Source organism: Ochotona curzoniae, unplaced genomic scaffold (genome assembly GCF_017591425.1).
Source record: "Ochotona curzoniae isolate NIBS_2020 unplaced genomic scaffold, NIBS_Ocur_1.0 contig_4516, whole genome shotgun sequence".
In the NCBI taxonomy this organism is placed as follows: Eukaryota; Metazoa; Chordata; class Mammalia; order Lagomorpha; family Ochotonidae; genus Ochotona; species Ochotona curzoniae.
The window spans coordinates 4787061-4814945 of record NW_024466313.1 but is presented as its reverse complement, the minus strand read 5'-3'; the positions used below and the strand labels follow the sequence as shown (position 1 = coordinate 4814945).

At 52.6% G+C, this 27885-nt stretch overlaps 1 protein-coding gene across 2 annotated transcripts in view; it reads right to left on the bottom strand.

Moving 5' to 3' along the window:
* Positions 1-27885, bottom strand: part of PCNT (pericentrin) — a 106603-nt gene that overhangs the window by 78599 nt on the left and 119 nt on the right. For both annotated transcript variants that reach the window (XM_040986774.1, XM_040986775.1), the window contains exons 2-13: positions 26210-26416; positions 18613-18783; positions 16193-16279; positions 15540-15795; positions 12525-12580; positions 11713-11887; positions 10510-10646; positions 8981-9089; positions 7952-8198; positions 7279-7366; positions 2991-3138; positions 1732-1949 (exon numbers count right to left, since the gene is read on the bottom strand). In XM_040986774.1, the coding sequence (XP_040842708.1) occupies positions 1732-1949; positions 2991-3138; positions 7279-7366; positions 7952-8198; positions 8981-9089; positions 10510-10646; positions 11713-11887; positions 12525-12580; positions 15540-15795; positions 16193-16279; positions 18613-18783; positions 26210-26416 (1899 nt within the window). The remainder of the gene's footprint in view (positions 1-1731; positions 1950-2990; positions 3139-7278; positions 7367-7951; positions 8199-8980; positions 9090-10509; positions 10647-11712; positions 11888-12524; positions 12581-15539; positions 15796-16192; positions 16280-18612; positions 18784-26209; positions 26417-27885) is intronic.

Here is a 27885-nt window from a genome sequence, read left to right as displayed (position 1 = left end):
CTGGGACCCTTTAAAGGCTATCCTGCTATGGCAAAAATATAGTTACTGTGACCTAAAAGGTTAGCCTGTCCTTGCAACTCTTTAGAACATAGTAAATTTAGTTGCTTTAACTGCCTTCATAATTTTTTTAACTAGAGGAAATATAGGGTGATTTTACTATCATATATACCTTTGATTATTGTTTGATCATTTATGAGGTTGTAGAACCTGCAGTTGTAGAGGGATTTAATGTTTGAAACCTTTTGTCTTAGATTTTTTTTTTTAGATTTATTTTTATTATTTTTTCATTGGAAAGGCGGATATACAGAGAGGAGAGACAGAGAGGAAGATCTTCCGTCCGATGATTCACTCCCCAAGTGAGCACAACGGGCCGATACTATGCCGATCCGAAGCCAGGAGCCTCTTCCGGGTCTCCCACGCGGGTGCAGGTTCCCAAAGCTTTGGGCCGTCCTCGACTGCTTTCCCAGGCCACAGGCAGGGAGCTGGAAGGGAAGCGGGGCTGCCGGGATTAGAACCGGCGCCCATATGGGATTCCGGGCATGCAAGGCGAGGACCTTTAACCACTTGCGCCACCACGCCGGGCCCTTGTCTTAGATTTTTATGTTTTTTCTCTTTTGATGTATTTCTCTCATTAAGTGATGGATAAGTTGTAGAATAAGAATTGTAGTAGGAATGTATTACTGAATAAGATGTGTTGTCTGAGAAAATGTTGGCTGCAACATCAGAATGGATAATGCCCTGTCTTAAGGTGAAACTATTTGTAGAGTTATCTTTGGAAACATTTACTTGCCCATTGTAGAGTAGAAAACTAAATGGAGTAAACATGGCTCATTGCTAATTGCAATTCTTTCCGTCATCGTAACTCTTGCTTAGTTAACAAACTGTGTGAGCCTGCAGGCCTAATGACCTTTGGTGTCAATGCCCCAATCCCCATAAACCAAGGCCTTAGACCTTTTCCCATGCGTAATTCAAGGTAGGGTTCTGGTTGTCACAGGCAGCACCAAGGATGGGACCGAGACTTGAGGGAAGTAAGTAGGGGCTGGCAAGCTGAGATAAGCAAAGAATGTGGGGTCCTCCCTCACTCGCCTCTCAGGCTGTTGTAAATTGTGCCCCCCTTGAAGCTATGTCAAAATGCCCTAAAATAAAACTGTGTACTGCTTCTGTATAAATAAAGCGGACAGCTTTCTCGCAGGGTCCACAATGTTGGAATTGTAGTGGCCTGTCTCTTTTTTCTTTCTACGCCTATTTCACGCACCCTTCTCAAGCTCCGAACTCAGCTGGAGCTGGACTCCAGCAACCACTCCCTGTGAAATTCTGGTTTGATGGAGAATAAAAATCTAAGACCTTCACAGGAAAAAAAGGGTGAGTGCAGTCACACAGCACAGAAAACACAGTTCAGTCAAAGTACGAGTCAGAAACGGGACCACTTGAACTGTACTTTCCCAACCCCAATCCTCTTCCACGGTACCTGCTGCAGAAGACAGCCAGTACAAGCTGTGCGCACTCACGTCTTACCCCTTTCTCTGTGCTTGCAGCCTACCGAGCACAGTCACACATTCACAGACTGTCACAGCAAGAGCCTGCAGAACTCGGAGCACCCGGAAGGAAGAGTGCCACAGGGAGCTAGGTGCCTCCCCGCCCTCTGAGAAAGAACTCTGCTGGTGGGGACAGAGTCCTGTGGAACCTTGAGCTGTCCCTGGCCCCAGTGACTTACTGCGAGTCACAACTTACTTTCTCTAAGTCCTCCTTCAATCGGATTTCATGCTGCAGCTTCTCGTGTAAATTCCTATTTTCCATTTTTAAAAGTTCAATTTCTTCCTTGAAATCAGCTTGAGGAAGTGTAAGCTCAACCTTGTTCTCTGTTTCCAAATCCAGGACTATGGCAGCCACCTCCAGGTCAACCTGCAGGGCCACGTCCTGCGTCGTCTGGGGACAGAAAGGAGCATGACCTGCAGGGGGCAAGGAGACAGGAAGGTCAGCAACTACCTCACACACAGAACAGGACTCCACGAATTGGACAGTCCCTGCAAATTCAGAGGCAGGGAAGCTTTGTGCTCTGGAGGGCACAGCCCATTCTGGGTCACAGCTGGTCTGCACAGCAACCATCTGGCCACTCAGGCTGCCCTATCAGGTCAAGTGCCACATGGCATGTCCATCAGTCTCACCAGGGCGAGCCTCATGCATCTCCTTGGAGATAAGCAGACACCTATCATTTGAGGCCTATAAGCACCAGTGGAGGCAGCATCTGTCCCCACCCCCAGAGTTGTTCAGTGAACTGGTTCATCAAACTCTCCACCTCCCCAGCCACAGGGTGGGGTGTCTGAGCACTGGAGGTGCCCAGACAAGATGTATTCCAATTGCTGCATGCAGGACACTTACTCCCAGGTGAGGTGGGCTCCTCTCAGTCCACCCCAAGCAGCCCCAAGCAAGCACTCAGAAAGATGGCTTCTCTCACCACAGTGTCCCAGCAGGCAGCAGGTTCCCACTCTCCAGGTAGGGCCCTCAACCTCATCTCCTCACTGCCACCACAGGATGGACACAGCATTTCCCACCCAGGGTCACACTGAGCCAGAGCATCACACAGCCACCACACCTGCCCCTACTCCTGGGTCCCCATCTGGGAGATCTGTGCTATCTATGCCACTGCCTCAACCACCCAGATTCTGCTCAACGAAATACTGGCAGCATCAGTCTGCCCAGCTGTGACCACAGGGCCACCCAAGCCTGACAGGAGCAGAACAGGTTTCTAAAACGGCCTACCGGACCCATGTCCTCCCTAAAAGCTAAGTGGTCCCCACTGCCTGGCAATCTCCTACGAGCCCAGAAATGCCACTCAGCTCAGAGCCACCCCCACAGACAGGGCTGGCCCAAGGACACATGGGCTCTTGCTCCATCCTGGCCACAACAGGACGCACATGCATGGGGACAGCTGCCAGCACTGGCCCCAGGTGACAGATCAGGGAGCCAAGAGGAGCTGGCCAGACACTCACCTTGGCCATTCTCAACGGGTTCCTCATGCTGCTCCTCCAGCTCCAGGTTTTCAGCGCCATCCTCATGCTGCAGGTGCAGTGAACTCGGCACTGCTGGCTCGTGCCTGCAGCCTTCTTTCAACCCCACATGTAGCTGTGTCCGGATATCCTGTGGAAACCAGCACCAGGAACATGGGCAGGATCCTGTCGTTGCCCCAAAAGTACATTCTTCTGTCCATTCCCCAAACCAGGTCCAACCGCCCTCACACCCATGCTGCCTGCAGGGCCCAGGCAGTGCCAAGCCAAGGGTGTGACTGTGAGAGGCCCCCTGCACTCCATGCAGCAAAGGCCGTTGCCTCCAACACAGAGGCGCTCCCTCAACAGCCAGCGTCCACCCCTCAGCCTTGGCTGTTGGCTCCTCCTCTCCACTCTGAGGGTCAGGGTCCCTCCCCCGCAGGGTTTCATGCAGCCCACCTCCCACTCAAGCCTGTACTTTCCATTGAACTCCAAGCTGTCCACTAACAGGTGTGGCCTTGTCACACCCACACACTCAGGTCAAGACAGCACATAGGGGAGGTGACCAGCTCTCCACAGGCCACCCTGATGGCCAGCTCTGCCCAGCAGGCCTAGACTCAGCTCTGCCATTTCCTCAAAACCTCTTGTCACAGATCCCATCTGATGTCTCCTTCTCAAGGCGCTCCAACTAGACTGACCTTCTTCCCCATCTCCCCATACAGCTTCCAATGGGCCAAATGCCTCAGCCCAGAAACCCCCAAGCCAGATGGGGACCCTAGAAGAAGATGGGGCTCCCAGCACCAGATGGAGGCCTAGAATGAGTGAGGACACCAGAAGCAGCCCTAGACATGCTCCTCTCTCTAACCTGCCTTTGTCTCTCCTTGTAAGTCTGAGTTCCAATTCAATAAAATAAAACCTGAGATCAGGTCCAGTGCACAAAGCCTAGAAACAGCACAGAGAGAGCAGAGACGCGCAGAGGCGCAAGAGAGCCGACACCAGCTGTAGAGGAGCAAAGCGCGGCACACACTCAGCAGAAGGAAGCCACAGCCCACAGACAAGGCAGACGTCGACTGTGGTCATCACGAGACACACAACTCCAAGCAGAGTCCGACACAGCCCAGACAAGGCCCCACACCCAGAGGCACACAAATGCCTCAAGAAAATATTCACAAATCATCCCTGTGATCTCACGACCTTACAATTCAACTACAATTACAGGAAAAAAAAAAAATAAAACATTCAACTGGTAAACCTACAAGAACAAGAAATACAGAAGAGGCTGCAACAAGCCAATGTCCAACAATTCTAGAAGACAGAAAGCAGAGACCACTGACACCTCCAGGCAGACAAGAGGAAGAAGGCAAGCTCCACAGATGCTGAAGAAGACCAGGGACAGAGCAAGTGGGGCTCTAAGCAGCACAGTGGAAGGCAGACACCTAACTCAGTGCCAGCACACACCAGGAAATGATGTATGCAAAGGCAGCTGCGGGAGCACTATTAATTCTGCACCCCCTCCTCCAGTCAGCACACACACACAGACCCAATCACACCACACACAGACCCACTCCTACACCACACACAGACCCAGTCACACCACACACAGACCCAGTCACACCACACCCAGACCCAGTCACACCACACACAGACCCAGTCACACCACACACAGACCCACTTCTATTCCACAGACCCAGTCACACCACTCACAGACCCAGTCACACCACACACAGAACCAGTCACACCACACACAGACCCACTCCTACACCACACACAGACCCAGTCACACCAAAGACCCACTCCTACACCACAGACCCACTCCTACACCACACACAGACCCAGTCACACCACACACAGACCCAATCACACCACACACACAGACCCAATCACACCACACACAGACCCAGTCACACCACACACAGACCCACTTCTATACCACAGACCCAGTCACATCACACACAGACCCAGTCACACCACACACAGACCCAATCACACCACACACAGAACCAGTCACACCACACACAGACCCACTCCTACACCACACACAGACCCACTTCTATACCACAGACCCAGTCACACCACACACAGACCCACTTCTATACCACACACAGACCCAGTCACACCACACACAAATCCACTTCTATACCACACACAGACCCAGTCACACCACACACAGAACCACTCCTACACCACACACACACCCAATCACACTACACACAGACTCAGTCACACCACACATAGACCCAATCACACCACACACAGAACCAGTCACACCACACACAGACCCAGTCACACCACACACAGACCCAGTCACACCACACACAGACCCAATCACACCACACACAGAACCACTCCTACACCACACACACCCAATCACACCACACACAGACTCAGTCACACCACACACAGACCCACTCCTACACCTCTGCAACACTTACACTGTGTTCCCAACAGCTATGGACCTGACAGCAAAGGGTACAGAACACAAACACAAAGACCCCAGGAACTAAAAACTGCCCTGCGGCAAGAAACACAGCTAAAGAAGGAGAGAGGTAAGAGAATCCCTCACCCCTATCATAGAGCCTAACTAATGAGCTCTCTGCTAAAAAATGGACACAGGAGACAGCTGTTGACTTCACTCCGGAAACCCACGTTGCTGTCACAATGGCTCAGAGTATACCAAAGGGGAGAGATGCAAGCTACCAGTCAACAAAGGCCAGGAGAGGAGTCTCAGACCAAAAGGCCTTACTTGATTCCCAGCACGGGAAACATGCAATGAGTGTGACAGTTCAGTGTCCACTGAAATAAAAGAGCACAGGGAAACATGGAGGGGGCGTTCATGGAAGTGCAGGGAAAGACAGATCTGCAACAACACTAGGGGAGAGGCATGGCGCAGAACCCTTCTTGACCAGCCTCGGTAAGTGCCAGTGTAATGCTCAGTCACCCTCTGGCAGTCAGATAAGGAAGCAGCAGCAGCAAGCATGGGAGACAAGAGACTTGTCCCCCAAAACAAGGGGCTCAGGGCATGCTGGAGGGGAGAGCACCGTGTGAATGACAGCGCAGGTAAATCACAGATCACAGGACGGTGGATAGCACGGGACAAGAAACCTGGGCACTAACAAAACCCAGTGGCAATACATGGCTGAGGGGCAGCCATAACTGCCAAAGAGGGACAGACGTGTGGAGAACAGCAGCCCTGCTGGTCTTGAAAGCCAGGCTTCAGTCTCCAGACTCTGAGAGAATCTGTGTCAGCCATGAAGACTGTCTGGGAGCCAGGTCCTTCATCATAGCAGCCCTGAAGTAGCCACAGGAAGCAGAGCGCAGAGGAGGATCACTGGGAAGGTGAACACCTGCCTTTTGGCAGCTGTGCTGATGCTGATGGCCACTGCCATAAGCATATAGATGGATCTGGAATGTTCCTTCTTTCCAGGAAGTTCTGTCTGGAACTTTCTACAAAGATGAAAGTGACAGAAAGTGACAGGGCATAGGCAGTTCAACAAAAAACACAGGGTGTGACAAGTTAAGCCACAGACTGTCACCAGCAGCTCAAAAATGAGTGCCCTGTCCTCCAAATCAACCAAGCAATCCTTCTGAAGAAAGAAAAAAGATAAAGACAGTGAAACAATGTCCAGGCCCAGCACAATGGATCAATTGGCTAATCCACGCCTTGCAAGTGCCAGGATCACATAAGGGTGCCAGTTCACGTCCTAGCAGCCCTATTTCCCATCCAGCTCCCTGCGTATGGCCTGGGAAAGCGGTCAAGAAGGGCCCAAAGCCTTGGGACTCTGCACCCACGTGGGAGACCTAGAAGAAATTCCTGGCTCCTGGCTTTGGCTCGGCTCAGCTCTAGCTGAGTCATTTGGTGAGTGAACCAGTGGATGAAAGATCTTTCTGTTTCTCTTCTCTGTAATCTGCCTTTCCAATAAAAATAAATCTTTTTAAAAAATGTCCAATGTGCAACTCATTAAAAAAAACACAATTTCGACACAACAGTCAAAGTGAGTCTGACAACATGCATGCTTGGCAGGACATAGGCCAGGAGGATCCTGGGACAGAGGCAGGACTCCAGCCACAAGTCTCCCCACAGTCCAACCCCTGTGGAATCCTCAGCACAGGACCCATGGCATCGTTGGGTACCCTGAGCCACAGGAGCAGGCCCTTCTCCACCTGATGTGTCAAGAAGGGATCATGGAAAGGGTAGATACCCAGCCCTGATGACACAAGACACACAATTCCAACCGAAGATGGAGAAAACGCAGCTTTCTCTCAGTGATTCAAGAAAGATCAACTGAACCATTACCTTGTGTTGCCCAGGCTGAAGGTAAAGTTGATCCAGGTGGTCTTTTCTTTCTTCTTCAGATATCTCTTCGAGAAATATACAGGATGAACTAAGAGACAAAGCATGTGTTAAGTACATACACACTCAGGGTCAGTACTGCAACCCCAACATTCCAGATGAGCGCTAGTTCAAGACCTGGCTGCCTCATTTCTAGCTCAGCTTCCTGCTGACGTGCATGGGAGGCAGCAGCAGACAGGTTAAGCACCTGGGCCTGTTCTCACAAAGGAGACATGACGAAGCTCCTGGTTGGGATCTAGCGTTTATGACCCCCCCTTCCTCAATCCCTCCTACATAGCTCTGCCTTTCAAATACATCTTAAAAAGAAAAGCACTCTACCTGCACTCCTGTCGCCAGGGACTAGCAGCACAACGTGAAGGCCCCTTCCTACTAAAGCCACGCAAAGATACAACAATTAGACATTGCTGGCTGAGAATTCAGGCTGCACCACTGGTTGACAACCAGCCACCTGCATGGTGGCCACACAACACTGCACAAGACCATGCTAGTCTGGAGTTAGTCACCTTGTTGCAAATCTTGATCACACTGGCATGGAATCACCACCAGCACTAGAGCTGAAGCCAGCTCAGCTCCCCACATCTTGGACACACAACTAAGGCGACGAATGCTCTTTTACCTGGGTTCCACAGACTCCAGCAGACAGTCTCCCTTCACTTCCCGCAAACGTTGCTGTAACAGGGTTAAGTCCTCTTGGTAAGTTTTCTCAGCATCTCTTAATTTTTTCTCAAAATAAATCCTCAGCTGCTCCAGCTCAGACTCGTACTGGCTTCTCTGCCTCTGCTGCTCCCGTGCAAAGCCTTGCCGGAGGTGCTCCAGCTCCTCCACACGAGCAGCCTGGCCCAGCAGCTGCTCGGGGAACTCTGCTGGAAGCCAACACACGCATCTTCAGGTGAGACCACAAAAACCCACCGCCCGAGGGGCAAGATTCGGAATCCCAGAACCTGTGAGAGAATGAGGACCCCTCCATCCCATGGCTCACCTAGGATCCCAAGAGCACCTTAGAAACAAGGGACAGTTCCCAAATGCTGAAACCCAGAGCCACAGGGAGTGAGACTTGGGGGGAAGGGAGAACCAAAGGCCTCACGTTGCTGAGGAGCCCCGGCTGACAGCCAGAAAGGAGTAAGACATCACTCCTGCCATCAACTGAGTGAGCCTAGTGACGCTGAGGTCAGCACACAGGCAGGGGAGATCCCAGGCACAGAGCCCAGGTCAAACTGTCTGAGACGACACACAGGCTAACTTGTCACACGAGCCTCACTCGGGAGCACCTCTCCTCATCACCACTCTGTGCCAGAGAATGCTGCCAGCCGGCCTACAGCACTGACGACACGGTGGACTCCAGCTCAGCACCACATCAGCCACTCTGACTTGGTGCTCCCTGGGCAGGTCCGCAGTGCACAGCACGTGGGCTAGGGCCACAGTGCTGGCAAAAGCAGCTCTGCTTGTGGCCTCCTAAGCTCTCTCAATTGTTAAAAGCGTCAACATGGAGTCATTACTCCACCAACGTGCTGAAGGATGAACATCTCCACTGGAAAGCTATATACACCCTTCTCCACAGAGTCTCTTTTCTTACATGCTTACACGCTAGTTTGGGGCTTCAGTAACTGAAAATGCAGAGGACCTGAATTTTCCACACGAAACTCACCACCCAGCTGCCTGTTGGCTTGCACGCAATCAAGCTGTGACCACAGACGCCTGATTTCCTCCTGAGACTGAGCCTTCAGGTCCTCATAGGAAGCCTGGAGATTCTCCAGCTGAAAAAGAACATTGTCAGCGTGACCCTCCCCAGGCAAAGCACATAGCCGTCACTTCAGCACCTGCGAAGCCCTCATTGCTGAGAACCTCCAGGAGATCAGCATAGGGCCAGTAAAAGCTCAGAGAACCAGCAGCAACAGCAGGGAGAAGGGCTAGACATGAAAAAGGCCAGGGTCAGAGCCAGAGTACCACAATCACTTAGGTACTGGCTGATTGGTTCCCAGCACAACTCCACTCACTCACCTGGCTCCAGGAGCCAGGATCTACCTGCAGCCAGCACAGGACAGGGTCACATGGGAGCTCCAGGGTCCATCCTTGCCACACTCACAACCAGCTGGGGTCTGCATTTGTACACAGGAGAAGCAGCCCCTTTTACAGCTAAACACACATACTCAACATCATATCACAAGCCCACAGAGCACACAGCACAGCCAGAAGACCTGGGCCCTGCCACGGGCCTGAGTCTCAGATGCTCCACATCGGAGCAAGTACCCTCAGGACACAGCTCTGGCGCCAGGACCAATACCAAGGTGGTGTCTGGATCTCCAGATGGTGCTATGGAACAACCCCCACCAGGAATCCCAGGCACCACTTCCCAGCAGTCTGGCAACATGGGGACTTATCAAAATACCATCACCACCAACAAAAAAAGACAACTGCCAATAATCTGCATTTCCTCCTTCCACTCAGGTCAGGGCCTTGCTCCCTGCACTGGACACATCTCCCACTGAGGAAGAATGCAAGCTTCCAACCGTCAACAGGGAAGGTGCCCGGGCAGAGCAGCAAGGTGCTCATGGACCACAGCCCCATGGCAAGGCAGGAAGACATCGAGTGGTACAGCCCCAAGCTGTGGCTGTGGCGAGGGCAGCCTGTCACCTGCATAGAACCCACCTTCAGCCTGTGATCATGAGCCCTGGGCCCCAAGACACTCGCAGTGCTCCTGTGAGGGACGGACGGGGGAGCGAGAGGTGGCTGTGCAGGGGATGGAGCCACGAGGGGCCCTGACTAGACAATCTCCTCAGATCTGTGAATCTCCACACATAGCACTACTTTATCTCCCTTCAATTCCTGGACTTACTAGTTTAGGACAGTCCTGGTCTATGAGGAGATCCTGGCCATGTCTCCCCCAGGAAAGCAGTACAAACCCTGCTGGCTAACGATGCCTGGCACTCCTCCTCAGACACTCACGGGCACAGCACACAACCATCACACCTGGGATGAGCAATGCTTCGATGCCACAGGGATACTTTCAAGAACATGCATGCTCGGAGTGCAAGACTGAGCATAATTACCCAACAGAATTCACTGATGCTTTATCCTTACATTTTATCAAACACTGAGAGGAGCTTCAGTCTCTCTTTTAGCAAATAAAAGACTATCAAGCTTCCCTTGAGGGAAGCCACACAGGTTCCATCCTACCTGCAGCTGCTTCTCTTTCTCCTTCTCTCTGAAGTCAAGCTCCAGGTCCTGCAGGTCCTGGCAGTGCTCGAACTGCAGGTCAGCACGCAGCTTCTCCATGGCGGCCTGATGCTGCGCCTCCAGGTCCCTCAGGGTAACTAGAAGGCATCACGAGTCTCCCTTGGCTGCTGGCAAGAGCACATGTCCTTCTCCACAGGCACCCTGGCCAGCATAGCACCCTGGACAATGAGGACAAAGTGCTCCACGCCGCACCCAGGGCCGTCGTGCCAGGGCTGTGGCCTGCAGGCTCCCTCTACAACTCCTGCTTGGAAATGGCCTGCTCTCCTGGTGAGGAGCAAGAGCCACACGAGCTCAGGCACTGCACAGAGGAGCCCCATGGACACCCAGAAGTGAGCAAGCCCTTCAACTGCACATGCCAAAGACGTGTGGAGGACCAAGGTCACAAAGGGTCAGGGCCAAGCCCTAGGCCAAGAAGAGGCACCCAGCCCTTGTCACCAAGAGGCCGCAGGCATGCAGTGAGCCAATCTCAGGGCAAAGAAGGAAGGCTTCTGGTGCTGCAGCTCACACCCTACTTAGGATGCTCCAAGCCATGTGGAGGCCAGGCTTCAAGTCCTGGTTCTAGTGCTCTAGGGCTCCGCTAAGGAGCTCTCGGAAGGGCAGAAAGGATGCTTTGAGTAAAAAATGGATGGGTCCCTGCCACCACGTTCCTAACCCCAATGTCTGGGGAGTGAACCAGCAAAGAAGGTCTCTCCATCTCTCAAATAACAGAAAATGTTTTAAAAGTATGTCTAAACATGAGGGGGGAAAGGGTGTTTATTCCAGTGCTGCGCAGCAACCCTAAGACCCCTTCCAACTGCAGTCATTCTCATGAGAAGCTCACATTCAGGGCCCGGCGCATGGTGCCTAGTGGCTAAAGTCCTCACCTCGCATGCACTGGGATCCCATATGGGAACTGGTTCTAATCCCAGCAGCCTCACTTCCCATCCAGCTCCTTGCTTGTGGCCTGGGAAAGCAGTCAAGGATGGCCCAAAGACTTGGGACCCTGCACCCACATGGGAAGCCTGGAGGAGGCTCCTGGCTCCTGGCTTTAGATTGGCTCAGCTCTGGTTGTGGCAGCCACTTTGGCACTGCTTCCTCTCTGTTATATCTGACTTTCCAATAACAATAAAATAAATCTTTAAAAAGAAAGAACAAGCAGCTCACATTCAGCCTGATCTTTGGCTTCAAAAATCTTCTGCAACTCAGCTTTCTGCTCTGCCAGTTCTTTCTGAAACCGGCTTTGCAAACCTTCCATCTCCAACTGATGCTTTGCAGATAATTCTCTGTGTAGATTTTCTAAGCACGAAGCTCTTTCAGACTCGCAGTCTTGTTTCAGCGTCTAATTTAAAGGAAAGAGGACAATGTGGTCAGCAGCTGATCACAAGAGCTGGAGAAATCTGAACCACGACAGACTCAGGAGTGGTCCCTGTCATCCTAGAGAACACGGTCAACACACGGTCAACAAGGACACGGGTTGCAGGTGGCTACCCGGCCCCTTCCCCACTGCTACAAGGAAGGCAAACACACATAGGCTGGCAGTCAGAGGACAGAATCAGAGCCAATTCAGCGACATTCAAAGGGTCACAGACTTCCGACGTTGCCCCACCTCTGCCCAAGGATGGGGCTCCCTCCCAAGTGCCCTAAAACACAAGTTCCTATGGTCCGGGGCTAGGGGAAGAGCCCAAGCCCAGATCCCAGACTGACATCTGCCCTCCACAAAGGCAGGAGCAGTGTCCCAGAGCACGGCTGGGAGTGAGCGCCAAGGGGGACAAGCATTTTCATCACAGAAACCAATGTGGAACAAACAAGACAAGCCTTCTAACACACACAGCAATTCAAATCACTTCCTGCCAGCACAGACTGAAAAAGGTTTAACTGGATTTTGCTTGAATCAAAATGAGGGGCTTTTCTGTGCGTACAGTAAGAAAAGCAAAGCAAGCTGCTTGGAGAAATCCATTTTCTGATCAAGCACATACCTCCATTATCCGGACATTTTTTTCCACTTCTGACTGTAACTGCTCCTTCAGCTCAGCTGCGAGAGGGAAAAAAAAGCAGCTTAAACACCATGCCTCAGCGTCTCCATGAACCCCAGCCAGGTGAGGCAGCTCTGGCACTCACTGACCACACCAAGGACATGCATGCCATGACGTCTGGTTTCACTAACAAACTGTACTTACATGGGACATGGGACTCAGAGCTTCCAGTCACTAAGCAGGTGAAAGAACTCAGAAACTCAAACAAAACCCACTAAGCAGGCGAGGGAACCCAGACACCCAAACAAACCCCAGGGTCTTTGATTCAGGCACCTACTATGCCGGACACCAGGCAAAGGGGACAGTCTGAGGCTCCAACGGGCTGCACCAGAAGCAGTTAACAAGAACAGCATGGGCAGCCCCTCAGATGTCCAAGAGTCTCCTGAGGAATGGTGAGTGTCAAGGGTCAGGGGCCAAGGAAGGGAAGGCGCCAGCAAAGTGAGACCTAGAGCAGGTGTGGACGAAGGTACGAGGCCCTGTGATGGAGGCACACACCTGGAGATCTGGTCAAGCACAGGAGGCCTCAGTATACAGCAGAGCAGGCCTGCGGGAGGACCAGGGGTCCAGCCTCCAAGGGTAACATGCAAGTGTGCAGCAGGCTCTGCCACCAGCACAGGACAGCTGGGGAGGTTTGACTCAGGGCTGCGCTAAACAAACAACACAGAAAGCACAAAGAACAGACCACAAGTTATATCGGAAACAAAACAAGGAAGAAAGGAAGAGCTGTGCTCATGTTTGTTGGGAGCTACATGAAGCAAGAGAAAAGGTGTAAAGAAAACTAGGAAAGGGCCCGGGGCGATGGCCTAATGGCTAAATTCTCACCCCGCACCCACCAGGATCCCATATGAGTGCCATGTCCCAGCTACTCCACTTCCCCTCCAGCTTCCTGCTTGTAGCCTGGGAAAGTAGTCGAGAACAGGCCAAAACCTTGGGACCCTGCACCCATGTGGGAGACCTGGGAGAGGCTCCTGGCTTCAGATTGGCTCAGATTGGCTCCAGACATTGTAGCCACTTGGGAAATGAACCAGTGGAAGAAAGAACTTTCTGTCTCTCTTCTCTGTAAATCTGTCTTTCCAATAAATGTAAAAAAATCACCACCTCAGTTGCTGATGCGTGTGTGGTGGTCAGCATGTCCAGATGCACATGGGGACATAAGGGCCAGCTCATCTAGGCCAGCCTCATCAGAATGGAGAGCACAGCAGGTCAGAGCACGCTCTTGGCCAATTTGGCACCATGCTGCTGGGTCAGTGGATGCACTAAGGTGGGCTTTGTCAGCCAGTGAACCTTGGAAAGATTTTCTCAGCCCTGGAGCAATGAAAATGACATTTCAGGACTATCAAAACCACTCAAGGAACTCCCTCAGACACTATTCCCACATCAGGGTCTCCAGGGCATCTTCAAAGGACTGTCTCCTAGCCCGAGGTGCTCATGTAATTTGACAGCAAGGAGAGATCCCCTTCTCTTCTCTTCAGGACACAGGAGTGGGGGACCAAAAAAAAAAAGACTGAGGGCCAGTGTGATGGCTCTGTGGCTAAATCCTCATCCTACAACCACTGGGATCCCATATGGGTGCCAGTCGTGTTCCACTTCCCCTCCAGCTCCCTGCTTATGGCCGGGGAAAGCAGTAGGAGGCGGGCAAAAGCCTTGGGGCCCCACACCCACAAGGGAAACCCAGAGGCGGCTATTGGCTCAGTTCCAGCCGTTGTGACTGTCTGGAGAATGAACCAGTAGACTGAAGATCTTTCTGTTTCTCTTTTTCCATCAGCCTTTCTTTAAAAAAGAAAGGAAGGCAGGAAGGAAGGCAGGTAGGAAGGAAGAAACCCAGTAAGGGCTGGCATTTCATGCAGCACAGCAGGTAAAGTGGCCACCCGCAATGCCAGCATCCTATATGAGCACTGGTTCTTATCTAGGCAGCTCCATGTCCAATCTGGCTCCCTGCTATGACCGTAAAAAGCAGCAACAGAGGGCCCAGGTACTTGGACCCAACCACTAGGTGCGAGGCCCAGAGGAAGCCTCTGGCTCCTGGCACAGCACAGTAGTTGTAGACATCTGAGAAGTAAACAAATCAAAGGAAAAACCTGTCTCTCTTTGTCTGTATTAGTTCTGACTCTCAAATAAATTAATTAGTTCTTAAATTATCTATTATTTATAAGAACCTCAAATTAAGCCAGATAATCATCACGTAAATGTGTCCAGGTCAGGCAGGAGCATCACCCTCCAAGTATGTGTTACGCCTCCTACAGCCCACAGACACACAGAACTGCACCAAAGGCACAAACTTAATGTGCACAAGCACAGTGGGGAACCTGGCAGAACAAGGCAAAGAAACACTGGCCTACATGAGCCCAACCTGGGTGTGGTCCTGGGCAGCACTGATTGTAGTAAGGCTGTGCCCAGGCTGCTGGGCACCCTTGTGCAGGGAGATGGGATGAGCATGGAGACCTGTCAGGAAGCTCATCAACACACTCCCTGCAATCCAGATCACAGAGGCCAAGGGAAGAGGCAGCAAAAGCGCTACCTGGGAGCCCAGCTCGGTAACCTAGTAGCTAAAATCCTCACCTTGCACATGCCAGGACCCTATATGGGCACCAGTTCTAGTCCTAGAAGCCCCGCTTCCCATCTAGCTCCCTGCTGTGGCCTGGGAAAGCAGTGGAAGACGGCTCAAAGCCTTGGGACCCTGTACCCACATGGGAGACCCAGAAGAAGCACCTGACTTCAGATTGGTTCAGCTCCAGCTGTGGCTGTTGCAGCCACTTGGGGAGTGAACCATGGGACGGATGATCTTCCTCTCTGTCTGTTCTCCTCTCTGTATATCTACCTTTCCAATAAGAACAAAATAAATCTTTAAAAAAATTTTTTTTTTGATAAGAGCTTTTTGGAAAGTGGGCAGCTGGCTCGCCAGAAGTCAATGCGTGAGCAGCAGCCCTGCCAAGGCGCCATGGCCACCGTGGTCAGCACCTGTCTCCTGGGCACTCCTGAGTGCCATCTCCTCCTTCTCCCGAGCATGCTGCTCTCGCATCAGCTCCAGCTCGTGCTGCTGCCGGCTCTGCAGCAGTGCCAGCTCCTGGGCTCGCCGGCCATTGAGCATCTCCCGCAGTTCTGTCAGCGCCGTCTCCTTCTCCCTCTGCAGGTTGGCCTGCGTCAGCTCCAGCTGTGCAGTGTGCATGTTGCTCAGGCTGAGCCGCAACGCTTCCAGCTCCAGGCTGGGCACCATCTGTGGAGGAGCATTTCTCATGAGTCGCACGTGTACAACACAAGGGGATGCTGAAAAGCTTAAAATGAAAAGGAAGGAGAGGCAGAAGCAGCCTGAGCCCAACGGGAGAAAGAGAACATGGTGAGCCGGCTGCTGCCCACTCCCCGCACCAGCTGGCATCCCCTAGCCCTCTCCCCTCACAAGCTCTATGGCTCCCAGGTGTAGCCCCTGCCAACAACCATCCCCTCATGAAGTGTGGCTCTTCCCAGCTGGTGAGGGAGGCTCACACAGTCTGTTACCTGCTACAAGGGCATTCACCCATGTCCCCTCCAGCAGCCCCAGGACAGCCACTACATACAGAACAGAACCCCCCACTCTAGGACAAGCCTCTCCCACCAGGGCCCCACACAGGAGTCACCTGAGTCTGCTGCTGTCGGCCTCCTTCATCTTTCTGTCTGGTGAACTCAGCAACCTCAAGCCTGTGCTGTTGTTCATGTTCACGTTCCTGGGAAAGCAAACCAAAGGGCATCTGTAGCCCAGAAAACTCACAGACCAGTCACTCTTGGAAAGAAGCACAGTAAGGTAGGCACTGGGATGCAGAGGATCAAACCGCAGCTCGCATCAACATCCCACATCACAGCACCAGTTCAAGCCCTCACTGCTCCCCTAGACACAGCAACCTGTTAACCCTGAGGCCTCTGCCACCCCTGGGAAAGCTCCAGAGTCCCTGGCTCCTGGCTTCACAAGGCCTGGCCAGCCGAAGCTCAGAGCCAACAACCACACCAGCTCCCCCATGGGACCAGAGGCCGGAAGCTGCAGCACAAGCAGATGAGCAGGTCCTAAGCAGTGCTCCAGTGTACACTGGCAACATCAGGAGTCAGGGCAGCTCACACTGTGCCACAATGCTGCCTCTCTCAGACTTTGCTCTGTAATGACACCAACAGTACTGGAAGCTGACCCACTCCTGACCAGTCTGGCAAGCACAGAAAGCTAGGCTGAACTGGGCTGGGCTGAGGAGATAGCCCAATCTGCCCAAACTATATCAGACTTCAAAATGTACCAGAGTGCTCCAGCATGGTAACCTAGTGGCTAAAGTCCTTGCCTTTCATGTGCTGGGAAACTATATGGGCACTAGTTCATATCCCGACTACTCCACTTCCCTTCTAGCTCTCTGCTTGTGGCCTGGGAAAACAGTCGAGGACGGCCCAAAGCCTTGGGACCCTGCACCCATGTGGGTGACCTGAAAGAGGCTCCTGGCTGCTGGCTCCGGATTGGCTCAGCTTCAGCTGTTGTGGCCGCTAGGGAAGTGAATCAACGGATAGATCTTCGTCCCTGTCTCTCCTCCTCTCTGTGTATCTGACTTTCCAATAAACAACTAAAATGAATCTTTAAAACAAATAATAAAAACGGACCAGCATGGTACTCTAGTCACTAAAGTCCACACTTTACACGTGCCAGGATCCCACATGTGCGCTGGTTCTTGTCTTGGCAGCCCCGCTTCCTATCCAGCTCCCTGCTTGTAGCCTGGGAAAGCAGTCAAGGATGGTCTGTGGCCTTGAGATCCTGCACCCATGTGAAAGAACCAGAAGAGACTCCAGGTTCCTGGATTTGGATCAGTACAGCTCTGGCCATGCTCGCCACTTGGGGAATGAAGCAGCAGACAGATCTTCCTCTCTGTGTATCTGACTTAGCAATAAAAATAAATTTAAAAAAAATTTTTTCAAAGATTTATTTATTTTTATTGCAAAGTCAAACAGACAGAGACTAGGAGAGATGGACAGGAAGATCATCCATTCAATGGATCACTCCCCAAGAGACCAAAACTGAGCTGAGCCAATCCAAAGCCAGGAGCCTCTACTGGGTCTCGCACACGGGTGCAGGTTCCCCTTGGTCCATCCTCCACTGCTTTCCCAAGCCACAAGCAGGGATCTGGATAGGAAGCTGGGCTGCTGGGATTAGAACCTGTGCCCATAAAGGATCCTGGCATGTTCAAGGCAAGGAATTGAGCTGCTATGCTACAGCGCCAAGCCCCATCCAGCCCTACCTTTTTTTTTTTTTTAAAGATTTATTTTATTTTATTGGAAAGGCGGATATACAGAGAGGAGAGACAGAGAGGAAGATCTTCCGTCCGATGATTCACTCCCCATGTGAGCGCAACGGCCAATGCTATGTCGATCCGAAGCCAGGAGCCTCTTCTGGGTCTCCCACATGGGTGCAGGGTCCCAAAGCTTTGGGCCATCTTCGACTGCTCTCCTGGGCCACAGGCAGGGAGCTGGATGGGAAGCGGGGCCGCCGGAATTAGAACCAGTGCCCATATGGGATCCCAGGCGTGCAAGGCGAGAACCTTAACCACTTGTGCCACCGCGCCGGGCCCATCCGGCCCTACCTTTAAACAGACAGAACAAGAGGCTGCGTGGCACGATGGGTTAAATGGTCTCTGTGATGCCAGTAGCCCATGTGAGCACCAGTGTGAGTGCCCCCACTGCTCCACATCTGATCTAGTTCCCTCCAAAAACAGGTGGAAAAGCAAGGGTGGAGGCCCGACATCTTGGGACCCTGCCACCCACAGGGCAGACCAGGCTGGAATTTCATCTCCTGGCTTTGGCCTGGCCCAACCTGGCCCAGTCCAAGCCAAGGTGGAAAGCAAACCACCAAACGAAACAGTTCTCATTCCATCCCTCTCTTTCAAATAAACAGATAAAACAGTACAATCACAGTCCAGCAAGAGGAAAAGGCCACAGTTCAGACAAGGCAACTCAGAAGGTGCCAGCCAGCTTTCACCCCTCACACTGGAGGTTGACACATCCTCCAAGCAAGCCAAACTGTACGCAAACAAACCTGCTGGCAGGGGACAGAGCCAGGACACTGCATCAGCTGATCCTGCAATCCTTTCACTTCCAGTTCAAGCCTGTCGATGGTTTCCTGCCTATTCAGAAGTTTCGCCTCTAATTCAGTTATTCTGGCCTGAGCCTTCTTAATTTCAAGCTGATTCTGATCCATAGACAAATCCTTTAAAAAAAAGACAAAGGTAATCATTTGATTTACATTCTCAGAGTTCAGAGTCCCTTCCATCCCATTCGCGCCTCCTCTGCACACAGCTCCAGGACCACCCCCCCGCCCTCCTGTTATGGAGCCAGCCAAGGACTGCATTTCTACATCCCTGAATGGTGCCCTGGACGCAGGGCCTCTGGAAGGGATGTAAGGGTGGGTCCCCAGCGACAGGCTATGCCCCTGTAAGAGCAGGAAGACCACAGCTCACTCGCACACACTCACTCTTTCCCCTTCTCTCTCTCCTTTACCCTCTATCCCTCTTCCCCATCTCTTGTTCATTTCTCTTTCTCCCCCTTCTCACTTTAATTTTTTAATAAATCTTTTTTTTAAAGATTTATTTATTTTTATTGCAAAGTCAGATATACAAAGAGCAAGATCTTCCATCCAATGATTCACTGCCCAAGTGACTAGAACAGCCAATGCTGTGCCGATCCAAAGCCAGGAGCCAGAAGCCTCCCCCAGGTCTTCCACGCGGGTGCAGGGTCCCAAGTCTTTGGGCCGTTCTTGACTGCTTTCCCAGGCCACAAGCAGAGCTGGATGGTTAGTGGAGCTGCCAGGATTAGAACTGGTGCTTATATGAGCCCCCGGCGTATTCAAGTCAAGGATTTTAGCTACTAGGCCACCACACCGGGTCCCCCTTCCCCCCTTTCTCCACTCTACTTCCCTCTTCCCCCATCTCTCTTTCCCTCCCACCTATCCCGCTGTTACCCTCATTTCTTTTTTTTTCTCCTCTCCCCCATCTCTTTCTCTCCTCCCTTTCCCCACTATTTCTCTTTATCCCCTTCCACCTGCCCCCCAAAGTCTCTCTCTCCCAGCCAAGAACACCTCAGGGAAGCCAGGAAGAGGCCTCAGCAGAAACCATTCCTGCAGGGCACTGACCTTCACCTAGTTCTCCAAGAGGCTTGCTGGGGCTCCAGGCTGTACAAGCAGCTGCAACAGCTGAGCCCACTAACACACTGCCCTCCAGCAACTTTCCTGCCTTTGCTAAGCAGCCTGAGCCTCCAGGTCCTCCCTGCAGCTCTCAGCCAACCACTCCAGAGCTGTTTGAGCAAGTCCAGAGGCAGTGGAAGTCTGGCCCAACACCTGTACACAGCCATGCCTGAACTGCCTGCTGTATCCACAGGAACATTCCCTAATAAATAATTTACATCATTATAATGTACACTATTTGTTCAACTTATAATTATTAATCTCATACTTATTGTAACTATAACTTACTGCTGCAAATTGACCCACCAGAGCAGTGTTACAAAAGGTTTGTCTTCGGTCTTACAGCTCATCTTCAAAGTTACCTAGCTCAGCCCTTGGCCCGCAGCCCATTCACAGAGGCTGCTTCATGCCTTACAGTGCCCGTCAGTCTGCATTCCACCCTAGGCTCCTACTCTGCTGGGACGCGCCACAGGCTTTGACACATGCGTACCCCTGTGACGTCCCACAAGACAGCCTGCGTGCCTTAAGGAACTTGTGCTGCACATATCCAATCAATCCCCAGCTCTCCACCACAGCCATCTCACTCTAAGGTTTTTTTTTTTTTTTTTATTATTGTTATTTAAAGAGCCACAGAAAGAGACTTCTATCCACTGGTAGCTGCAACAGCCAGGGCTTAGCCAGGCTAAAGTCAGGAGTCAGAAGCTTCCTCTGGGTCTCTTATATTAGTGCAGGGCCCCAAGGACTTGTGCCATCCTCCACACTTTCTCAGGCACATCAGCAGGGAGCTGGACCAGAAGCAGAGCAACCAGAACTAGAATAGGCTCCTGTTTGGGACGCCAGCATCACAAGAGGCAGCGTAATCCCCTAAGCCAGTTTCTCTGCCTTTTCACAGCTAGATCATTCATTTCTCCTCAGTGTTTAGCAACATTCCACCGGGCTAACCTATTTACCCACCCACAAGCCCATCAAGGGACACTGGGACTTCCTCCAGTGTCACCCACACAAGACGTCCCAGACGGCAGTGCAGTCCACCGCCCAGGTGCACTGCCCTCAGGGAGAGGTGCGGTCCACACACCCAGGTGCGCTGCCCTCAGGGAGAGGTGCAGTCCACACTGACCCAGGTGCACTGCCCTCAAGGAGAGGTACGGTCCACACACCCAGGTGCACTGCCCTCAGGGAGAGATGCAGTCCACACTGACAGGTGCACTGCCCCATGCTCTGGACTGCAGATCCTCTTCTCTGATGGCTTATATTTAAGGTGAAGTGGGTGAGGGGTTACTGACTGTATTCAGATCAACCAAACTGGTCCTGAGGTGCTGATGTAGCCAACAACAAGTCAGCATTTGATAAACATCTGAGTAAGATGCAAAGGTTGCTGCTGGTAGTGGAAAGGGCCTGGGGACTCATGCACATCCTTGGGTCCTAGGCAGGTGGACTGGTAAGGTCCCAGGCCAGTATGCATACCGGAGGACTGGGTTTGAGCAAGCAGTCAGGGCTCAGGACCAGTACACCACCCCACTGGAAGATCAGGCTGGGGAACCCATGTGCCCACAGACATAGGAAATGTGGATTGCTCAGGGAGGGAGGAAGTACATTGTAAGTTTAGAATGATTTCTTGGGGACTTTCATCAACAAGGCCACTGTACTTGCCAGGAAGAAAGAGACCAAGCAATTGGAGAAGGGAAGATAGAGGGCCTTTCTGAATCAAGCCAACATACCTGCCCACGTGGGAAGCCTGAGCTTGGCTAGTCTGCATCAACCCCTGCCAACTACCAACCATCAGTGTCCATGAAAGCTATAGCTAAGGACCTAGCCGGCAGGGTTAGAGCACAGTACCTTCCAATGAGTGTCAAAACAGGGGATAGGTCACGTTAGGCTGGCCCATGACACTAACCAGCACACATGAGAACCAGGTCTGGGAGCAGATTCTACAGGGGACATATGGACTCACCCCTGTATGACTGCAATATCCACTGGCTTGCTCAAGAGCTGGAAGTGAGGACACACTGAACTAGGCATGACCACAGAACTCACCAACACTCATGGGTACAGGGTTGGAAACAGGCTGTTAGTCCAGAGTGCAGCATTCACAAGCGCACCCAAGAACTGGGTGTGGGCCAGGCCAGGCCACACAATTCACCAGCACACACAAGAGCCAAGATGCGGGGCAGACTATACCAGGTAAGGGCCTAGCACCCTTTGGCACACATGAGACCTGGGTCTGGAAGTGGGCCTGGTTGGGGAACCTGAGGAACTCCCCTAGTGGGCTGTAACTTCCATTGGTATAACACAGGAGTCAGGGCTGGGTGATGGTCATGCCGGGAATGGCTGCTCCAATTGTTGGCAGGCATGTCTGTTGGCTCTGTGGGGTATGGAGGAAAGGGCAGCCCCGGCAGGGCCAGGTCCAATCACAGTACACTGGTATGCGTGGGAGGCAGGATGGGGTGCGGGCCACGCAGGGCTAGGCTCTCACACCTATCAGTTCACATGAAAGTTAGATATGGAAGCAGGCTGGGCAGGGCTAGCCTGTAGCACCCACCAGCAAGAACTGGGGGGTAGACTGGGCCCAGCCAGACTACAGTATCCAATGGCAAAGGCCAAGTCAGGGGATGGGCTATACCAGGCTGGGTATGAGCAACATGCACATGCAACCAGCACATGCAAGATTTGTGGCTAACAGCAGGCCTGGTCGGGGAGCTAAGCATACATCCTGACTGGACTACAGTTCCCACTAGTGAGTATGAGAGCCAGAATGGAGGTGGCAATCTGGACTGAACATGGTTGCAGCATCTCTTTGCATGTGTGGACTGGGTCTGTGGTACGCCAGACTGAGCTAGGCTCCAGTATTCGCTGGTACTCACAAGGTCCACAGCAGATGCAGGACAGGTGGGGCTAGGTCTCGGCACTCACTGAACCACATGAGAGCTGGATCTGGGTGTGGGCCAAGCAGGGCTGGGCTGTAGCACCCAATGGTAAGAGCCAGAATGAGTGTGGGTCAGTCAGGCAAGACACCTGTACCTGCTGGGACAGGAGGTAGGCCAAGTCAGGCTGGACAAAGGACCCACCGGCGTGCATAAGATCTGTGGCCAGGAGGTGACCTGAGACAGAGCATGGGGAACACCTCTGTCAAGACACAATCCCTACTGTTAAGTGCAAGAACCAAGGCTAGGAGCAGCCCAGACCAGGCCAGTTGTAGTACCCACTGGCATATATAGGGTCAGGCTAGGACAATTCATAGCGCTCACTGGCAGATATGAAAGCCAGGACATTGAGGGACAAAGTGGCTTAGGCCACAACACCAGCCAGTTAACATTTGGGTCAAGCCTGGGGGCTGTCCAGCCCGGGCTAGGCTTCCTCACCTGGCAGCATAAGCCGAAACTGAGATCAGGTTGGACTAAGCTAGGCTGCAGAGTCCACCAGCAAATGCTGAGATGAGGTATGCCATGCCAGACTAGGCCACCAAAACACACAAGACCTGGTAACGGGGCCACAGAGGCTCTCCTGCTGCACCATTGCTCCCATTGGTGAGTATGAGAGCTGGGAATGGGGGTAGACCAGGTGGACAACAGGGCAACAAAACTCCTTGGCCTGCATGTGAGCTGGGATCAGGGGAGAGCCAGGCTGGGTTAAGAAACCATACACACTGGTGCATGTATGAGCCAGCGCAGGTGCAAGCTGGTTGGCTTTGCTGCTATGTCAGCTTGCAAATACCAACACTGGGAGCAAGTCCTATTAGACTAGACTGCAGAACCACCTAGAAACTGCAACATCTGCAGCTGGGAATAAGCCTAGTAGGGAAAATACGAGCACCCCTCTGATGGGCTGCAACTCTACTATTGAACATAAGAACCAAGGCTGGGGGCAGGACTGGCTAGACAGAAAACACTACCCACCAACATAAGCGTGGGCTGGATAGTAGGGTTCGTGAGGCTGAGCTAGGCTGCAACACCCACTGACATGCGGGATGTGGGACAGATCAGACCAGTCTGCTGTTACACAGTGGCATGCGCAGGATCCATGGCTTGGGGCAGGCCCAGTGGGAGTTACTGGTGGTGGCTCCAAATACGATGCACTTCCCACTGGTGTGAATGAGGGCCAAGTGTGTGGTGGGCAGGATTAGGCTGGGCCACTGCACCCAGTGGTTTACTTATGAGATGGGGTTCGTGACAAAACTGCAACCACCAGTGTGTGGGTACAGGCTTATGTGGGTACAGACTTGGCTGGACTCTGCACTGGCTGGCATACAGAGAAGTCAGGCCTGGGGTCACCTCTGGTGGGGTGTCTTTGGGGATGTCCCCATCTAGATTGCTATACTCAAAACCCCGAACATGGGGAAAGACGTGTCAGAATGGGCCTCCTCAATCACTGAAGCCTGTGTCCAAGGCAGTGGACAGCATGCCCAGACGCACATAGGGGACATGGCAGCTCACTGAGATCTTCAGAGGACATCTAATACCAAGGAGAGCAGAACAAACTGAACTCTCCTGGCCAAATTTCAACAACAGGCATCTGGGCAAGTCAAGACTCTGAAGTAGACTACGTTAGCCAATGGACTTTGGAAAGATTTCCTCAACCTTGGAGCAATGAAATTAACAGCATCTAAGAACTACCGAAACCACTTAAGTAGTACCCTCGGAGCATGACTCCACAGTGCAGTCCCTTGGATGACATCCTCAAGTACTGGTCCAACCAGGTTACTGGGAGCGGCCTTCTCTCCTTCTCTCTCCCTCCCATACAGGAAGACTGAAAGCAGTTGTCTCATCCACTTTCCCCCATTCCTGGGCCCTCTCCACCCTAATCAGTGATCCATATCGGCATACATTCTTCTCAATTATATAAACATCAACAAAAGTAAAACAGATTACGAAAATTTTAAAACAAATGAAGTTGAAACAAGGCAGAGGGCAGGAAAGGAGCTGTGTTGCAGCTGTGTCTTATGCACCACAGGGGTCAATGAGGGACCCCAGGATGTCTGGGGGACAGCTTGCTCTAAAGGCAATGATGAGATAGCTTCTGAAAGGTGATAATTCAAAAACCAAAGGACACTACTGACACCCTGGAATGCTGGAGCAAAACGCTGACCTCCAAACTGGCCACCCTGAGATACAAGAGAACGTTATAAAAACAGCCACAGGCTGGAACTACTTTTTTTTTTCCCAATAAAGCAGTAAGTCAATAAGGCAATAAGGCAGACCAACTGAGCCAAATTCTATCCCCCATATACTCTTCCAATTCATCTTATCAAAGACCTAAGCACATCCACCCTGCTACACAAAGCAAGGACACTGGAGATTGAAGGTCATAACTTCAAATCCACACAGGAAACCTGTGAGAATAAAGCCCACCTAGGGGCAGGTCCAGAGAAAAAGGTGGCCATGCTAGCCAACACCCTCAGCCCCCTCAGTGCCCACTCAGCTGCCATAGCTCCCCTTGGCAGGTGCTTCTCCGCTACTCACAAGGCCTCAGAAACAGCCAGCCTCCTCTGGAAATACGACATGTCTGTGACACCTACGCCTACCCCTTCCTGCTGAACCAACAGAAGCCAAAGGACAGTTAACAATCAGGGAGGTTTGAGAGTAGATGAAGGGGCATCCTCAGTGTCCAAAGAAACACCTGTTAAAAAGGCTGGTACGGGGCCCGGCGCAGTGGCGCAAGTGGTTAAAGGTCCTCGCCTTGCACCCCCGGGATCCCATATGGGCGCCGGTTCTAATCCCGGCAGCCCCGCTTCCCTTCCAGCTCCCTGCTTGTGGCCTGGGAAAGCAGTCGAGGACGACCCAAAGCTTTGGGAACCTGCACCCGCGTGGGAGACCCGGAAGAGGCTCCTGGCTTCGGATCGGCATAGTATCGGCCCATTGCGCTCACTTGGGGAGTGAATCATCGGACGGAAGATCTTCCTCTCTGTCTCTCCTCTCTGTATATCCGCCTTTCCAATGAAAAAATAATAAAAATAAATCTTTAAAAAAAAAAAAAAAAAGGCTGGTACGGGTCCCGGTGCGGCAACCTAGTGGCTAAAGTCCTCCCTTGCATGCCTGAGATCCAATATCCATGCCAGTTTGTATCCCAGCTGCCCCACTTCCCTTCCAGCTCCCTGCTTGCGGCCTGGAAAAGCAGTGGAGAATGGCCCAAAGCCTTGGGATCCCGAGGAAGTTCCTGGCTCCTGGCTTCAGATCGACTGAGCTCCGGCTGTTGCAACTACTTGGGGAGTGAATCAACAGATGGAAGATCTTTCTGTCTCTCCTTCACTCTGTATCTGACTTTCCAATAAGAATAAATCCAAAATGTCTTAAATTCATACCATAACGGTGAAACACCTAATTGAGTAAAGTCATTGAAATTTACTCACCTTCCATAAACTAAATCAAACTCTTTCCACACTTTTGAAAGGTAAAAAGCAAAGTCTGATTGATGACAACCAGATGAGCCAACCAAGAAAATCAGCCCTGAAGACACCTACCTGACCCTCGGACGGGCCTGTCGCCCCGACGGGCAAATCGCCGCAGGGTCTGCAACCATCCCTCACACCGAGACGCCCACTGTCCTCAGTGGCTACCGGCCTCTCCTCCTGGACAGGCGCAGCGACAGCCGGGCCCTTCCTCTTCGCCGTCTTTTTCTTCGAATTCGCACAGTCACCTTCTGCTTTTCTCTGTCGGAAGTGAGCAAGCTGCGCAGAAACGTGGAGAAGTAGTAAAGGCAAAGGTAAGTGAGAAAAAAGTAACAGAACCACAAAGCGAACAGGCTGCTGGGGAACATGGGGCTCTAGAGCACTCGGTCCCACAGCCACAGCTGGCCTGGCAGATCACCGTGCCCCAAGCACTGCCTTCCAGGTGCAGAACCACACACCCAGAGGCTACCCAGGAGCACACCGACTATGCCTCCTCACGGACAGAAGAACCAATGGCTGACGGGCAAAATTCAAAAGCTTTTCTGGCCCATAGAAGTCTACCAAAAATTAAACATTTCAAAATATATCTATTTAAAAGACAGGCTCATCAAGGTGTGTTCCAGGTTCAAAATTATAAAAAGCTGACTGATCCCCTCATTGCTCTTTCCCCCAACTGAAGAAATATGTATCCCAGCCAAAACTCCCAGCCATGGAATCTGAGACAAGATACCGAAATAGCAAAAAATAATTAAGCCAGGTCAATCTAACATCTTCCTTGGCGGAATCAGATGTTCCATTTTTCACGACACAGCTCACTAAAGCACCAGGGACCTCCGTCCATCAGAAGGCACAGGCTGTCAGCCCCAGATCGGAGTCTGCAGGCTGCCCCTCCAACTGCCACTAACACCTCACCAGCTTTCATCAGGGGACATGTTTCCTCAAATGAGAACTGTGACAGTGAACCATTTGTGTAACTGAAGGAGATCACACCCTTACAGACACGGGAAGATTGCACAGAGCCAACTGCATAAGAAAAACACCCAACACTGCCTCAGATCCAATCCCAGCTGCCTTCTGCACTGCCCTCCACCACCTCCCGCAGCACAGCAGGGTCTCCGCAGGCAAGCTGCCCTGGAGCTCTGGGCACGCCCACCCTTGGCAGACCACGGGAGCAGGACAGAGGCCTTGCAGAGCCCGAGAGCGGGCGCCACCTTGCCCACGCCGGTCTCGAACTCGCCCCTGAATGCGTGAGAGCCGGCCATCGCCGGTCGCGCTCCGAGCCTGAGCCCAGCCTGCAAGTCCCCGAGACCCTTCCGCGCGTGTGAGGGAAAAACGGCATGGTGACCGTGACACGGCTTCAAGCACACGGGAGCTCCGCCGGGAGCGTCCACGCTCTGTCGGGATGCCCGGAAAACACAAACTCGGGGCTCTGAGGGGCCGCGCCCCCGGGTGCCCACACCGCGCAGGCGCACACCGGCCCCACGCCTACCCACGCCACGCCCAACCAGCGCCCACGGCCCCACCGCGCAGGCGCACATGCCGCCCCGCCCAAAGTGGCGCCGGCCCGCCAACCGTCGCGCATCCCTGTCGCTGATTGGCTCCGGCCACGACGGAGGCGGTCCCGGGCGGAGGGCGGTGGATTCAAGATGGCGGCGGCCAGGAGGCGGTTTCCCACGGAGACGCGGGAAGGGCTACGCCTGGCAAGTGCTGCGGCCTCACGGCGCCCGCCGCGGGCAAACGCGCGATGC